General features: G+C 53.5%; 1 protein-coding gene across 1 annotated transcript; it reads right to left on the bottom strand.

Moving 5' to 3' along the window:
- Positions 1–743: 743 nt before the first annotated feature.
- On the bottom strand, positions 744–16,497 carry BRI3BP (BRI3 binding protein). The gene is made up of 3 exons (XM_081123588.1): positions 16,171–16,497; positions 11,509–11,611; positions 744–5,612 (listed from the first exon to the last, which is right to left on the bottom strand). The coding sequence occupies exons 1-3, from the start codon at positions 16,375–16,377 to the stop codon at positions 5,191–5,193; spliced, it is 732 nt and encodes a 243-aa protein (XP_080979714.1). The 5' UTR covers positions 16,378–16,497; the 3' UTR covers positions 744–5,190.
- Positions 16,498–17,189: the final 692 nt, after the last annotated feature.

Raw genomic sequence — 17,189 nt, 5'->3', positions numbered from 1 at the left:
TGGGGGTTATAGCTGCCCATTAGCATCAACAGTAGCCCTGGCCTCCCCCTGGGGCTGAGCTGGTTGGGCGTCTGTCCCATGCACCGGTCCCCGGTCAGGGCACTGAGCCTGGTTGCAGATTAGATCCCCAGGAGGGAGCGTGCAGGAGGCAGGCAGTCCATGTTTCCCTTTCCCTCCCCCTCTCTCTCAAGGTGAGGATAGGTAATAACAATAATAATACCTCCATAAAACTATTTCGAAAGCAAATAGGCTGTAGGAAGCCTGGACAGGAAATAGGTACAGCACCTAGCCAACCTGGGCACGAAGGAGGCCACAGGCAGGCTGCAACGACGGCTGTGACCGGAGGCGGCTGGTCAAGATTCCCAGGCAGGGATGGTCAAGATTTCTCAGTCGGGGAACAGGACAATCCAATCACCATTAGGTGTCGAAGCTGGGATAACTCCACAAGAGGCTCGGCTGGAAGCGATGAAATGTATTTAGGAAGTCCGTACAACCAAATTACAACAAACATTTATTAAGCTGTAATTTTCACAATGTTTTAATTCTGTTCTGAGATCTGTGTCTACAAATACCTCTACATAACATCAAAGCCAGTTATTTCATAAATAACAGGAATGTATTTTCGCTTCGCAAAAAAAATACAAGCCTTATACATTTATGTCTCTATGATATTTGTAGGATCATTTTCCCAAGGCTCATGGGACTCTGTGCACACACCACACACACACACACACACCACTATATTCAAATCAGATGGATTTATTAGGTGTCAAATTAAATGCTATATCAAATTCATAACCAGGTACACAAAATAGGAGTTGAACCATGAGCGCACTGTGGACAACGGGTACCACACCTCACAAATGTGATTTCCAGTCAAGAGGGAAGTGGCTTTGCTGAATTTGGAGTGAGAGCTAATCACCATCACCACCATCACCAGAAATCGACTGAATTACACGGTATTCAGAGATTTAACACACATGCAGATATTGAATTGACACTAACACCTTTAAATCTGCAACAAGACACTGGAACATATCGTCACTGATGCCACTAGCTGCCACAGGTTTTCAGATGCAATGGACAGTGAGCTTCGGATGCCACCACGAGGGAAAAACCGGTCCCAGCGTATCTGCTACTGCAAGTCAAGGAATCATTGAAGAGCGGAGAGCGGAAGTCAGCATGCTGACCAAAGTCTGTTTACCCCAGACACTGTACATCGATGGCTGTCTAACACTAATTTTAAGGGCACTGCATTAGATCCTGCAAAATATATATATATATAATTCGATTATTCACAAGTGAGGCGCAAAAGTCCACCAACTCAAATGGCCAAAAATGAAAACTTTGCAGAACGGTGATCTATTATTTAAAAGGGGGGGGGGGGCAGGGGTGACACCTTAGGGTCTCAGGAATTCCTTTTAACACGAGCTAGCTGGGTGGCAGAGAGCTGGGGTTTGGGTTAAGTCAGCCAATTGAAAACCCAGCTGGGAGAAGGTACCAGGCCTCGACCCGGAAGGCAGATGTCATTCATCCAAAGTGTCTTAAGCAGCAAGAAACGTGGAAATGAAGCAATGCAGGATTTTTAGAGTCTGCGCTGGCTATTGGGCATGTTATACGTTACTCCTAATTTCTCCACAGGGCCGCAGAATCACAAACAGCCACAGTGGTCTCCCTGGTCCCCACAAGCCAGCCCTCATGGGCGTGCAGAAGTCGTGAGGCTCCCAGCCACGGCCCCTGCCCTGCATGTGTACCCAACAGGGGCTGTCAGCACAGTTCCCAGTTCACCCCTCTGCCTCTGCTCACCCTGCGTGTGACAGGCTCCGTGTGACCCTGAGTGGCGTGCTTTGTGCCTCTCACCTGCAGACGTATTAAAAACCTCCTTTCGATGGTATTAATAGCTATTTATCACCATGCAGTCACCTTTATAAATTAAGACCCGGGCACAGGCCCTGGCCGGTGCGGGGCAGTTGGTTGGGCATAGTCCCACGCAACCAAAAGGTCACCAGTTCGATGCCCAGTCAGGGCACATGCCCAGGTTGCAGGCTCGATCCCCAGTAGGGGGCGTGCAGGAGGCAGCCGACTGATGTTTCTCTCTCTCTCTATAAAATCAATAAAAACATTTTTTAATTTCTTTTTTTTAAAAAAAAGAAAGACCCAGCACAACTCACAGGGCAAGCTTTGATGAAATTTTGTTGCTGCAGCTTTGTTCCAGGAAATGCTCTGCGGTATCACTGAGACATTAGGCAAGAAAAGCCCAGGAGGCAGGTAACAGGCAGGTAACGCTGACTGGTATCAGGAAATATACTTAGGGAAAGCTTCGTACCCCAAAAGTGTCTTTTCTAACGTATGAAGTAAGAGATCATTCTAGACACCAGTCCCACGACATCCACACAAATCCAGTAACTGAGAGATCGCGGTCCCTTTCTGGACTGTTTTCCGGTCTTGGTATTTATTGCGATACTGAAGTATTGGGAAATTAACACTGATTGAGATATTTTTAAAAAACGGAGTCTGACTTGTAACAGATCCACAGTAGTTCTCACCAGGATGTTTCTATATCACACTGAATGAAGCTTTGCACTAATATAGTCCCCAGCCCTGAAGATATAAAAAAACGGTTCTCTTCAAGGTATGAGATATGATACAAAAATACATTTTTTCACGTACAAAAGAGGAAAAAGGAGGACATGGGAGGGTGGCAGGCGGGGGTCGGGGAGGCCAAATACCCTACAAGCTTCCATGGAATGGAGAAAAAAATAAAACCCAAACTCTTCGGGGTTAAGAATATCCCCAAATGAGAGTCAAGTTTCCGTATTAAAAAGCAAGTCACTCAGACCTAACATCTGGGATTTCTATCAGAATTTCAAACAAGGTGCTACCCTGAAGTGATCCCCTAATGCAGTGTAGGCTCTTTCATTAAAAATGAAGATGTCTCTGCCAGCCGGTGTGGCTCAGTTGGTTGGGCACCATCCTGTGCACCAAAAGGTCGCCAGTTTGATTCCCAGTCAGGGCACATGCCCAGGTTGAGGGTTCGGTCCCCCGTTGCGATGCACACAGGAGACAACCGAGTGATGTTTCTCTCCCTCTCCCTCTCTCTAAAATCAATAAAAAAACATTTTTTAAAAATAATAAAGACATCTCTCGAGTGCATCGCACTGTAAAATGAGCTCCAGAGCCTATTCCGCGCCAATTTGGTAAAAAAAACAGGTGTAGATTCTCCACGGTGATTTTTCAGCCACGCCTGTGGTCTCTGAACGGTTTTCCCGCCTCGATCTCAATCCAGCACAGGGGCCTTCAGCGTTCAGGTGCGAGGGTGGGAGGGGGAAATGGAGGGACTACATCCTACCCCGACCAGTGAGAGTTTAAGACCTAAAGGTTTTGTGCGGAATACGCCCATTTCTCTCTAAAACACACGCTATGTTTCAGAACCAACGCGTGCCAAACACACACGCAAAAAAAGACAGAGATGACCTCCCCGGAATTGTTTGTACCCGGTGCTAAATCAGATTCGCCTACAAGGATCTAAATGGTCGGACTGGAGGGGTTTCAGGCCAGAAACCTCAGGTTTCAGACGCCCATGTGCCCCCAGCAAATCCCAGAGAACAAGCATCCCGGGCGGCGAGGTGAATGCAGGAGCGCTCGGGTCCCTTGACATGCACCTTGAAAAGAGAAGCTCCATACAGATCCTCAGAAGCACCTGCTTCCGTTTTCCAGAGACTCACAACCAAGAAGAAACTTTCACAGAAACGCCACGCAAGAGCCAGCAGAGGGCTGAGCTAGCTCCCGCGTGATGCCTGGACCACAAGGCCTTGGTTCTGCCCGATCGGACAGGGAGGGGCTCGGCGGGGGGCTGCCAGGGCAAGAAGGTGGGTAGGGGAGGGCTATGGAGACATTGGGGACCCCCCCAGCAGCCTTCAAAACTGCATTCTACAACAGCTGGGACTCCCTTTCCATGCCCCATTTTCTGGGGCACAGCTTGGGATACTACAGGGGGCATTTCCACCAGCCCGAGCCCATCCTTGCAAGCGCTCCCCTGCCCAGGACCCCCAGCTGTCTCCCTGCCCCTAGAGACCCCCTAGAATGGGGAGACCAGAGACTGCGGACAGAAAGCACCTAACACGTGTATTGTAAAAATTTCAGGAGAACAATTCAGATCTCGCCCAAGGCTTGTTTATGCCGCTAGTGTTCCTGAGATGCTTTATCAGCAGCGAGAGACTTGAAAATGTGATTAGCTGCTGCGGTTTGTTTTCCCTCTAAGGTCCCGAGTCAACCAAAACCAAAATGCAATAAACAAACAAAGAACCCTGGAGAGCGTATCTTTCCTACGTGGGCCGAGCTGGCAAACGGCGAGGTCAGGACACCCAGGAGATCCCCGAGTGAGCCGGGGTGCCTACCCAAGGGCGCTCTCGGCGTCCAACCCCGAAGACATTTCTTTGCCCAGACCTTGAGTTTCTCCTTTACAAAATGTTGACTTCAAATGCATCCAAGTTCAGAAGGGGGAGGGGGGGGAAAACCTCAGGTTTTCTACAAATAATGATTTCTTCACTTAGAAATAGAATTGATTAGGGGGGCGGGGGGGGGGGGCCTGGGATCCAAGAGACCATTAGTTTCATCCTGGAGCCCAACTGTCTGCACTCGGAAGCGACGGGATTCACCACCTTGGTCAAAATCAACCCGAAATAGCACCCAGCGGAGCTCGCCTCCTGGGAAGACGCGAGCAACGTGCGCACGCCTCCCCCGCCGGTCCCTTCCCTTTCCCAAAATGTCCATTAGCGTGTGTGTCTCCCTCCACGTAAAGTTTTAAGAAGCTTGACTCGGATCTGCCTTTATTTTAAAAAAAACAACACAGAAACACCTTACAAAAGATGTATCTAAATGCCTGAAAAAAAGTAATGTTATGCTCTATGCAGATAGACCTCTCTCACTGTACAGCCAACCTGGTCCCATCCTGTTTAAAAAATACCTCTCTCTCGAGTGACACCCGGCAGGCAGCTGGTTCTGCTTCCGTGAGCTGGTCCCTCCCTCCGGGGCCGAGCCCTACGAGTCAGCACGGGGCCGAGACACCCTCACCGAGGCAGGGAGCGTTTATTACGACTGCTTGGGGTGCGCCCCCCGCTTCCTTCGCCGCCGCTTCTGCTTCCTGAGAGGGGGAGCCGGCGCCCCGGGCCCCGGCCGGCCGGCTGGTTGTCACTTGCCGTTGGCGTGGTCGAGGCTCTCCAGCACGCGGCCCAGGCGGACGTTGAGCTGCCGGACCTGGTTCTCCAGGCGGTCCAGCTTCTCGTCCACGCTGGGGCCGCCCGAGCCGCCCCGCCAGCAGGAGCCCACGGGCCCGGTCATGAAGTAGACGGCCACCACGAAGCACAGGGGCAGGGCCGCGGCCTCCGGCTCCCCCTCGTACTTGTGCAGGATGTACACGCAGGACATGGAGAACAGGACGACCCGCGCGACCCAGAAGAAGCGGCCGAAGACCACGTGCAGGATGCCGAAGGTGAAGCCCAAGGTCAGGGACAGGAACCAGTAGGCCAGCGTGACGACTGCCACCAGCATGAGCGCGCGGGCCGGGCTGCTGGCCACCGAGGCGGGGCTGAAATACTGGGAGATGGCGGAGACTGCGGGACACAAGAAGAGGGACAGCGGCCAGTCACAGAGAGTCCGGTTCCCGGTGGGCACAGGCTGGGCTTAGGCGGCTCAGCTCGCGGGCCGGGCCTCTGCAACAGCCCAGGGAACTAAGCTGCTTCGACTAACCTCCAGAGGAAGCCCTGAGAGGGACTGCCTGCCTCCTGTGGGCCTCAAACACCTGTCACAGCCGGGCTCGGCCCATGAACCGAGAGGTCACTGGTTCGATGCCCGGTCAGGGCACATGCCCGGGTGGGAGGCTCCATCCCCAGTCGGGGGCATGCAGGAGGCAGCCCATCAATGTTTCTCTCTCACTGATGCTTCTATCGCTCTCTCCCTCTCCCTTTCTCTCTCTAAAAAATAAATAAAAATATATTTTAAAAAAAACACACCTGTCACAGCAGGGCGGAGCCTGCCAACTGTCCCTCAGTTCCCTCCCTTCTTGTCTCCCGCAGCAACGAATGCCCAGCTGCTGGCCGGACACATGGTCGCCTAGGGTGAAGGTGTTTCCCAGTCTCTCCCTCACAGCTACACGACTAAGCTTTGGTCAAGGAGAGAGAAGCAGAAATATTCTGCGATAGCTTCAAAGGTGGTTGTTCTTTCCTGAAAGTAGCAGGAATGGGCCCTTTACCTCTTCTTCTGCCTGTTGGGATGCGGATGTGATAGTAGGAGTGGGAGCAGATGTCTTGGGCCGTGAGGGAAGAAAGGACACCTACTGGGGAGCAAAAAGATGGAAGGTGCCTGGGTCCCGAGGACCTCCGGCCGCAAAGCCACCTACCTGCCTAACCACCTACCTGTGACCTTTCACATAAGAGAAATAAGCTTGCTTCTTGTGTAAGCTGCTGTTATTCTGGGGGGTTTCTTACTCACAGCCAAACCTAACCGTGACCGGTACCCACACACGAAGTTCCACCTTAAGCACGGAGTTAAGTGCAGGAGCTGCATCTTCTGTGTGCCCGACTTGGGGGAAATTTTCAAACAGAAAAGTTAAAAGAACAGTAAAATAAATGTGCCTCTTGAAACACCAGCCCGGTTTCACGATCGTTCGCATTTGGCCGTATTTCGCTGCACCGCTCGTCACATACCGTTTTTTTTTTTTAACCGAACCTTTGGAAACATGCACACATCACACTTCGACATGCTTCTCCCCGCCCGCCCCCCCGGTTTTATTGAGATATAATTCACATACAACACTATATAAGTTTAAGGTGTACAGCGTAACGATTTACATATACTGGGGCTCGATCGCCTCAATAAGCTTCGTTAACACCTATCATCTCAAATAGATACAAAAAAAACATTTTTGCTTGTCCTGAGACCTCTTAGGATCTAGTGCTCTCTTAACAACTTCCCTATAGATCCTACAGCAGTGCTAGTGAGAGTCAGCACATTGTCCGTAACATCCCCAGGACTATCCTCCCCGATGAAGCTGTACCTTCAGAACGACCTTCATCCACTTGCCCTACTCCCCACCTGCCTCTGGTAACCGCAGAGCTGACCTCTTTTGCCACGGGTTTGGGTTTTTTGGGGTTTTTTTTGATTCCACATAGAAGGGAAATGGTACAGATCTCGTCTTTCTCCATCTGGCTCATCTCAGCGTCACACCCTCGAGGTCCATCCATGTGGTCAAATATGCCAGAATTTCCCTCTCCTTATAGCTGGATACTATTCCACGGTGTAAGTCCCACACCTTCTGTATCCGTTCATCCCGGGCGGGCACTCGGGCCGTTTCCAACGCTGCTGTGAACACGGGGGTGCAGGCTATCATCTCTCGGGCATAGTGTTTTCCTTTCCCTTAGACATATTCCCAGGATGGCCGGGTCACACGGCAGCTCTATTTTTGTTTCTGAGGACACTCCAGACTGTTTTCCACGGCGGCTACACCAATTTACATTCCCGACAAGAGCGCACGAGGGCTCCCTTTTCCCCACACCCTCGCCAGTGCCCGCCTGTAGACTTCTGAGTGATGGCCATGACCTGTTGGCCATGTGCCACCTTTTTTGGGAAAACGTCTATTTCAGGTCCCTTGCCCTTTTTAATAGGATTATTTGTGTGTTTTTGCTCTCGGGTTGTAGGAGTTCTTTACGTAGTTGGGGCATCAATCCCTTCACAGACAGATGTATGGTCTGCAAATACTTGTTACCCTTCTCGTGGGTTCTTTCCATGTCGTCGATCGTTTCTTTGGCTGTGCAGAAGCTTTTTTGTTCGATGTGGTCCCACCTGCTTATTTTTGCATTTGGTGCCAAATCCAAAAAGTCATCGCCAAGATGGACTTGACGCAGGAGCCCACGACCTAGGCTTTCTCATGGGAGTTTCACGGCCTCCGGCCTCACATTTTTAAGCCTCTCATCCATTCTGCGTTAAACTTCGCGAGCGGTGTCAGACGGGTCTAGTTTCATTCTTTTACAGGAGAATTTCCAACTTTCCCAGCACCATTTATGGAAGAGACGGTCTTTTGTCCACGGAGTCGTCCTGGCTCCCTTCTCAAGGATCAGTGGGCCGTAAACGCCCGAGTCCACAGGTTCCCGGGGACACTGCCGCTGCTCGCAGGGCCTTGCTTGAGGTCTAACAGCCCATGTACAATCCACTCTATGCCTGACGGGGACAGCAGGCCTGGGGGGACGCGGGATGTGACATGTGCGGGGGCTAAGTGTGGCCCCTGAGCAGGCACGAGACAGGGAGGCTTGAACCTGGGGCTTTCAAGGTTCCTAAATGCACCCAGAGTGTGAACGTCTCGTGCTAAAGCCGTTTTGACTTTGCAGCTGAGTTTCACACTTAACTCCTGCAGAAGCGGAGCCTAAGCCTCGCCTTCTGGTCTCTGGACACTCCCGAGAGTTATTTATATGGGTCCTACCTATGGATATTTACCATCATAGAAACTAAAACTAAATTTTAATAAACTCTTGACTTTAAAAAAAAAATTGTGGTTTGTACCTTAATCCTTTAATATACCTCATACTTTCAGGCTAATTTTTCTTAAACCTTTGATAAACGCACACACACATTTTCAAAGGAGTTTTAGGTCCATAGCAAAATCAAGAGAAGGTGTAAGTTACTTTTTAAATGTTATTATTCATTCATTTAAAAATAATGAACCCCTTACAGGTTCACATAGAAAACATTTTCTCATGAAAAATAACTGTTTAAAAAAAACACATAGAACAGGGGCATTGTTTTGCATTTTTGCAAATCATTTTAACATCTGGCTTGTTAGGAGAACTGGATTATCAAATCTGCTCTTGAATTCACAGAAACAAAATGCTAGCCGCAAATGTGAGTCACACTCGTATTTTTAAATTTTCTAGTAAGCCACATTTAAAAGGGCAAAAAGAAACAGGTAAAATCGATGTTAAGATATTTAACCCAGTATATTCAAAATATCATCTACATGAAACCGATATAAAATGATTACTGAAGCACGGGTTGAGCCCCTGGCATTTTCCACATGGGGCCTCAGGCACAGAGAGTGACTTGCCCAGGGTCCCACAGCTGGGACAGGGCTTTTAGACCTGGAACCTCAAGGCAGAGAGTGGAAGGAAAATTCACCTCTTCCCCATTTTTGTCTGAAGTGGCCTCGGTGGCTTAAATCCATCCACGTGTGGCCACGGTGCTCTGGCCACATGTGGCTACTGCGCACTAGACACGGGGCAAGTCTCGGCTGAGATGCGCTGTGTCAAGCACAGCCTGGGTTTCTAAGACTTAATACCCCTCCACGTTGATGACAAGTTGAGGTGACAGTATTTTGGATCTATCGGGGTAACTGAAATACCTCGTTAAAACCAGTCTCACTGGTTCTCTTTGTTAACGTGACGAGAACATATCATTTGCACGTGGCTGGCTTTCCGTTTCCGTCGGACGGGTCTGGGCTAAGAAGTCCCCATGTTAAGGACACTCTGGAACATTCTGCAGGAGGAAGTCAGAGGGCGGTGCCCACGGAAGACTCTGTACCAAACACCCAACTTGTGAGCGGCGTCCCTCGAGCCTTTTCCACTCTCTAACGTCCAGCACGTCGCACACGGATCGCCAAGGCCTCCGGGCGCTTTGAGGCTCATGCCTCAGATGAAAGGGGGAAGCGCGGCCTGGAAGGGGGTCCTTTCTCCTCCAGAACGCGCAGGGCCGTGAGCTTTTACCGCCCCGCGTTCCGCTGCGCACAGCCCCTCTGGTCCCATCCGCGTACCGGGAAGGCGGTCTCCGCTCTGGGTCCCTTCATCCCGAGCCGCGTGCCACTCCCTGCGACGTCTGCCTCTCCGGGGCTCACTGCCCGGTGGTGGAAATGCCGAGAGTGTAACCACCGGGTGGCTGGAGAACGCAGGTTCCAAGCAGGACGGCGCACAGTTGCTCCACCTGGGTCATGCACTGGCTCAGCCCGAGTCCCAGGAGGGGCCACCAACGGCCTCAGGGGCTGCGAGCTGCACAGCATCCTCTCCAAGGGCCACGATGCTGCCTCCGATTTTTTGCTTGAGCAGCGAGGCACCCCACACCGGCCCAAGGCCCGTCAGAGGCTGAACTCAATGGTTCGAGGCTGGAGATGGTTCCGAGGGGCTGAGGGGGACAGAGCTGGGGGGAGGCAGTCTGGTAGGACAGAGCCCTTGACCTCTGGGATCTGATGCTGTCTCCAGGTAGATCATGTCAGAACTGGGCTAAATTTGTGGGACATCCATCAGCGTCCGAGGACAACTGAGTTCGCGGCTTAGGGGTGAGGTACTAGAACAAGGGTTCCCTCCACTCCCTGATAAGATGAGCTCTCTGGGCTCGGACTGTTTGCACAAACTGTGGTTTCTGCTGACACCTGCCGTCCTCCGGGGGGTCTGGGATCTGGGTGCCTGCCAGGCAGAGGGTGCCTAGGTGACCAGCCCTGACCAACACCCTGGGCCCTGAGCCTCTGAGGAGCTTCCCTGGTAGACGACACGTCACACACGTGTTGTCACAGCGCCTTGCTGGGAAATTAAGCATATCCTGTGTGGCTCCCCTGGGAGAGGACCCTGGAAGCGGGAGCCGGTGTCCTCTGGACTCCACCTCACGCACCTGCTCCCTTTGCTGATTCCGCTTCTGGTCCTTTCGCCGGAATAAGTATCAGCTGTGGATATGGCCCCGGGCTGGGTCCTGAGAGTCTTCCTAGAGCGTCACCGGGCCTGGGGTGGTCTTGGGAACCTCGACCGGGGAGGCTGCTGCAGGCTTCCTGGAGCGAGAGGCAGCAGCCTGGCCCCTGGCTGTGTCCCTGACGTCGCCAGTCCCAGCGGCAGCTTCCCGGTCCCGGAGCAGAACAGGTCAACCGACTTGGGGGTCACACGTCACCCCCTTCAGACCTTCGGGTGATTCCATGAGCATCTCACTCTCTGAACTAAACCTCTTTCTGCTTAAGTGACTGGAGTAGTTTGATACGGATCCCAGAGAGCCCACCTCTGCGCCTCGCAGTTGGCCTGGGGGAGGCACGTGGGCATGACACCCTGGCGCCTTATCCTAAATGGCATCTGAATCTCGGCTCTGGGGGACCGTTTATGTAACTATTACTACAGGTGTTTACTCCAATCCTCACTGTCCCCTGCTAGGCATCATGGGCCACCCACTATGGGGACCGGTCACACCATGAGAACCATGAAACAGCGCCTTGGTCCTGGCCAGTGTGAGTGGTTAGAGCATCGGTCTGTGCACCAAAGGGTCTCAGGTTCAATTCCCAGTCCAGGGCATGTACCTGGGTTGCAGGTTCAATCCCTGGCCCTGGTTGGGATGTGTCTGGGAGGCAACCAATTGATGTGTCTCTCTCACATCGATGTTTCTCTCTCTCTCCCTCCTTCCCACTCTCTCTAAAAATCAATGGAAAATATATCCTCCCAGTGGGGATTAGCAAACAGAAACCCAGTGCTCTGAAGGAACACCCCCCACACCTACCATCCAGTCCAAGGACATCCAAGAGCTCCATCCACAGTTTCCACAGTGTTTCCAGAAACAGGTCCACACCCAGCACGAACCTCTCGGTCAGCCTGGCCAAGAACTGCAGGGACAAGAGGAGAGTCGTCACTAACTCGGCCAATGCCACCCTCCTCCTGGTCCAGCCGAGCTCGCTGCCTACACATAGCGGGAAAACAGAGCCGACAATGGTGACAGCCATAAGGAAAGGCCGAGCAGCCCAGGGGTCTGGTGACCTAGGACAGATTGCAGGGGGGCCAAGAACTGAGGGAAATCTGGTCCAGCCTCCCTTCTGCAGACCGAGCGATGCACCCACGGGAGACAGCAGCCTCCACTCAGCAGAGCTGCCTCGCTGCTCGTCTGACCGCTCCTGGAGCCCTCCGCCTGCCCTATGCCAAGGTCTCTGCATTCCTCTGCCTGATTTCCCTTATTTATTTTTAATTTTTTACATTCATTCTTCAGTTACAGTTGGCATAAAGTGTGGTGTTAGTTTCAGGTGTATGGCAGAGACATTAGACATCTATATACCTCACGAAGTGATCACCCCAATAAGCCATGTACCCACCTGGCACACCCCCCAGTTACGATCGGATTCCCTACGTCATACATGACATTCCCGTGACGGTTTCTGTAACTGGCAGTTTGTACTTCTGATTTCTCCTTTGAAGATGTGGGGCTCTCTGTCCCCACCTACCTCACCTGGAGGCTGGGAGACCCTACAAGGGAGCAGCTCTGAAGGTTAAGAACAGGGATCCTCACACCTGAGCAGTATCTGTGGAAACGAGAGCCCCACGCCCTACCTGGCTGCAGGGACAGGAGCCTGGAAGGTCTGTGTTACCTTCCCAGGTGATTCTGGCTAGGGTGATACAGGTGAGAGGTCATGTCACCTTTTATTATTATTTTTTGCATGGCTTATTTTTTTATTATAAAAAAGACAAGTTTTAAGAAATGATGAGCCCTGGCTGATTTGGCTCAGTGGTTAGAGAGTCGGCCTGCGGCCTGAAGAGTCCCGGGTTCAATTCCAGACAAGGGCACGTACCTGGGTTGCAGGCTCAATCCCCAGCCCCAGTCGGGGCCCATGCGGGAGGCAACCAATCGATGTGTCGATCTCACATCGGTGTTTCTCTCTCTCTCTACCCCACCTTCCACTCGCTCTGAAAAGCGATGGAAAAAATATAGAGCGAGGATTTAAAAAAAAAAAAACAAAAAACACCAGCTCTCAGCTTAGATATTCCCACCACAGCTGGATTTTTTCCCCTGCGCTCCCCAAAATCTAGACCTCAATGCAGCCACCTGGGAATTTTGCCCCCAACCTTGTTCCAGAACTTCCCTTCCCTGCCAACCTATCTTCCCAGACCCAACTCATGCCCCCTCCTCCAGGCAGGCCCCTGAGGTCCCCTGCTCTTAGCTCTCTGAAACACCTTTCTTGCAGCACAATAGACTCTACCTTGTTAGCGCCTGGGTCCTGTGTGATGCCCAGGTCCTGTGTGATGCGTGATGAAGCGGTCTCCTTCTCTCCCTGGCTCACTCGGTCGAAGCCACACCTCCCTGGCCCTCACAGACACCAAGCCCATCCCCACCACAGGGCCTTTGCCCATGCCATTCCCTCTGCCCCTTCGGCTCCTCCTTCAGCTCCCTTCCCTGGCCACTCCAGTTACTTCCAGTTCCGCAGGGGTTAGGAGGGTGGACGGGCCAAGTTCCCTACCACCGATCAGCTGAACTGTGGGCACGAGGCCTTGCTTTCCTCACCTGTAAAACAGTGACAATGGTACCAGAGCCTCTCTTAGAACCGTGCCAGGCACACGCTAAGCTTACACAAAGGTTACCCACCATCATTAACTGCATCATGCTGTTTTATTTCTTTAACGACGCTTATCCCTCTGAAATTATCTCGCTGCGTTTACGTTTCACTGTTTTATTCCTGTCCCGGGAAAGCTCCTCCCTTGAGATGGGACATGTCATCTGTATCGTGCTCCACATAGTAGGTGCTTAAGAAAAACTTTAAATGGTTGTAAAATACACATAACATCAAATTGACCATCTTAAGCGTGCAATCCAGTGGCAGTAAATACATTCACAATGTAGTGCAATCATCACCTCTGTCTCGTTTCAGAACATTCTCATCACCTAAAAAGAACTTCCGTATGAGGCGAGCTCCAGGCTCCCTCCCCTTAGCAACCACTAATCTGCTTTCTTACATAAACGTCTACCATTAACTAAATGCTTATTCGGTGCCCGGTAGTACATACACCCCAACCAGTCATATTCGACCAATTTACCTCCTGTGCACAAACGAGACACAGAAAGGTCAAGCAACAGGCCGGGGGTCACAGGGCTAGTGAGATGCAGAGCTGGGGTTCAAACCCACGTCCGTTGCTCTGCAAGGCCCATGCTCCAAACCAAAAAGGTCACGGGTTCATTTCAGACAAGTCCTAGATCAGAAAACACGGCGTTTCTTTAAACACCCACAAACTTCACAAACCTCCAAGCAGGTCTGGCCCGAGTTAGCAAACCCAGGCGGGCTGAAAACTACAGCTGCGGGCCAACCCAGTTTCCCTTCCACTAAGATTAACAAACCGATCTCTCCCCCAAGCCTGGCTGGCCTGGGCCACACTCAGCAGGAAATAAAATAAGTCAGGTCAGCCTCATTCTAGAAACCGTACGGACCGGAGAAAACGGGAAAGGTCAAGGGGCGGGAAGACCGTGGGCTTCAGGCCCACGCTGCCTGGGTTCAAATCCCGGGTCTGTCGCTCCGCCTCACCTGAAGCCAGCCTCACTTCACCACCCCTGTGCCTCAGTTTCCCCATCTGGCCATCTGTAAAATGGAAGCAGTAACAGGACCTACCTCATAGGGTTGTTCTAAGGATTAAACAAGTTACTCTAGCGATAAAAGCTCTTAGCACATTTTAAGCCAAAAAAAACAGAAGTTAGTGGCACCATCATCTCAATTGGAGGCACAAACCCTGGTTGACCCAAGAAAGAGTTCTCAGATTCCTTGCAAGCACACAGCCCAGAGGCTACGCCCTTAAATATCGAGTTTGCATTTCACAGCCGTGGACCTTTAGAGTCTCAGGCAGAACCGCCAGCCGGCACTGGGGTTGCTCCTGCTTCACCAGCACCGAGAAGTTCTTTTTGCGCCAAAACAAATGTGTTCTGTTTTCAAATCAAATCGCTGGGGCACAGACTCACCTCCGGCACATCCCTCAAGCCCAGGCAGGACAGAGGGCACTCAGGTGTCCGGACACGCTCTCTCCTCTCTGAACGCCTACCTAAAAAGAGTTCCTCCCCCCGGGACCACCCGGCCCACCCAAGAGGTGTCCTCACACCCACAGGAGAGGACGGTCAGAAGTCAGTTTTCCTAACAAATGAACCTGTCTTTCATTTCACCCAACAAGGGTATCCGGCCAGTCTCACGTGGGTGTCAATGTCCTTTTTCCCCCCTCCATCTCAAGGACTAGAAAACTTTTTTTGGACCCGGAAAGCCCTTCCAGCCCAGCTCAGCGACGCTGCGGCTGGTGCCCTGGCCAGGATACCACGGCAGAGGATACTAATTCAGCCCTTACTCTGGGCGGGGAAAGACAGACCACGCACAACCACCGACTCACAATGAAGCATTATGCCCATTTACCAGGATAAAGAAACTGAGCCTAAGGCCATCCAGTCTGGAAGTGGGAGAGCCCAACCTTGAACCCAAACCTCTCCCGGTTCCAAAAGCCCAGAACTAGCCCACACAGGGGAACGGACAGGACTCAAGGAGCCAGGCGACCTCGTGCGACCGTCTCCATTCACTTCCTCTTTCTGGTGAACTTTTGCCCCAACGGCGGGCCCATCCCACCCGGCTCCGGGGGCCCAGCAGGGAGCGGGGGGAAGGGGGGTCCCCCTGAGCTCCTCCTGAGCGCTCTACACCATTGGGAGAGGGGCTGCAGGCTCCGGGTCAGCCCCAAAGTGACCAAAGCGCTCGGAGTGAAAAGGCCCGGCGCACAGTAGGAGCTCTGCCACAGTCGCCAAAGCAACCGAACAGGCCGCATGGCTCCCCTTCTCTTATTCAATTTAAAATAAAATTTTTAAAAAAGGCATAAATATCTTCAAGTCAGAAAGAGAGGGGGCCGTAGGAGCCCAGGGGGAGTGGGGAGCGTGTCGGGGGCGAGGCTAGAAGGTATGTGGGGTCGCCGGGGAGCGCGGCAGCGTGGGGGGAGGGCGCAGGCGGGCAGGGCGCCCCTGGGCAGCCGGCGCGGCGCCTGGCTCATAGTAGGTGCTCATTCAAACGTGCAGGATGAATGGATGAGTCAAGGGATGGAGGGATGGAGGGATGGAGGGAGGGAGGGAGGGAGGGATGGAGGGATGGAGGGATGCATGAGACGCGCGACCGGCGTCAGCGCAGCCCCGGAGAGGCCCTGCCCGCGGCGCCCTAGGGGGCAAAATCCAAGGAAAAGGGAGGCGCGGGGTACAGGGCGCCCCGGCCCCCGGCCGGAACCCGACGCCAGCCCCGGGGCGCAGGCTGAGCGCCCCCGTCCCGGGCACCCCCGTCCCGGGCACCCCCGTCCCGGGCACCCCTCTCCCCCCCCCCGGAGGCCGCGCACGGCCCGGGCGCCAGGTGCGCGGCGGCCGGGACAAGGTGACTGCGGGCGCGGGCCCGGCGCCCACCTTCTGCGCGGCGCGCACGTTGTCCTCGCCGAACAGGCTGCCGACGCTCTGCGAGAAGGTGTTGACCGTGCGGCGGTAGCTGTTCTTCTCGGCGCCGCCGCGGCCCCGCGCCCCCTGCGCGCCGGGGGCCAGCAGCCCGAGCAGCAGCGGCAGCAGGAGCAGGAGCCCGGCCCGGGCCCGGGGCCAGCCCGAGACGCGCGCGCCCATCGCGGGGCCGGAGGGATGCGGGGTCGGGCGGAGGGGACGCGGCGACTCCGGCGGGGACCGCGTAGGCGCGCAGGAGACCGCGCGCCGAGCCCGCGCCCGCGCCCGCCGCCGCCGCTGCGCCACCTGCTCCGCCCCGCGCGCAAAGGCGCAAAGGCGCAAAGGCGCTGCCCACGCCCGGCCCCGCCCCCGGACGCCGTGCCCGCCGGCGGGACGGGTCTGAGGTCGCCCCGTCTTCCCGCCCCCACCCTCCGGAAGCCCGCCCTGACCTGCGGGGGTCTCCACTTTTTATTTATTTATTTTACTAATTTTTAACTTTTCTGTAAAAAGCTACCCGTCCGTGCCTGGAAAACTTGCAACCGCCTCCACGAGGATACGTGACTGCCGCTGATTGGAAAACATGAAATCCATCCATATATATATGTTACTGAGCCTAACAAGGGTGCGCAACAATTGGCCACCGTTGCCCATGGCAAGGGCACCGGCTCGTCCATTCATGCCGAAATAGTTAAATAAAAGGAAAGCCGTCTAGCATCCCGCTTACCCTTCCTGAACGAGCTGTTCTTCAGGGTCACAAAAGAGCGGAGGGAAAGTTCTTTTTAGAAAAGTCCGGCTCGTCAATGAGGAAGGAGGGGAAAGAATTAGAAAGTCGTTGTTGCAGCCCTGAATGATCCAGGGGACTGTCGTCCAGGGGTCAGAACCGAGGCGTTGGTGGGGAACCGGGAAATGAGGGGCCCCAAGGTGTCCTGACCCGGGCCCGCCTGTCTTCGTAGCAGGAAGTACCAGCGCCACCTACACTGGGTTCTGGCCAAAGC

Source organism: Miniopterus schreibersii (assembly GCF_964146895.1).
Source record: "Miniopterus schreibersii genome assembly, chromosome: 20".
NCBI classification, from domain to species: Eukaryota; Metazoa; Chordata; class Mammalia; order Chiroptera; family Miniopteridae; genus Miniopterus; species Miniopterus schreibersii.
Note: the sequence above shows the minus strand (reverse complement) of the source record. Positions and strands in the feature narration are given on the sequence as shown.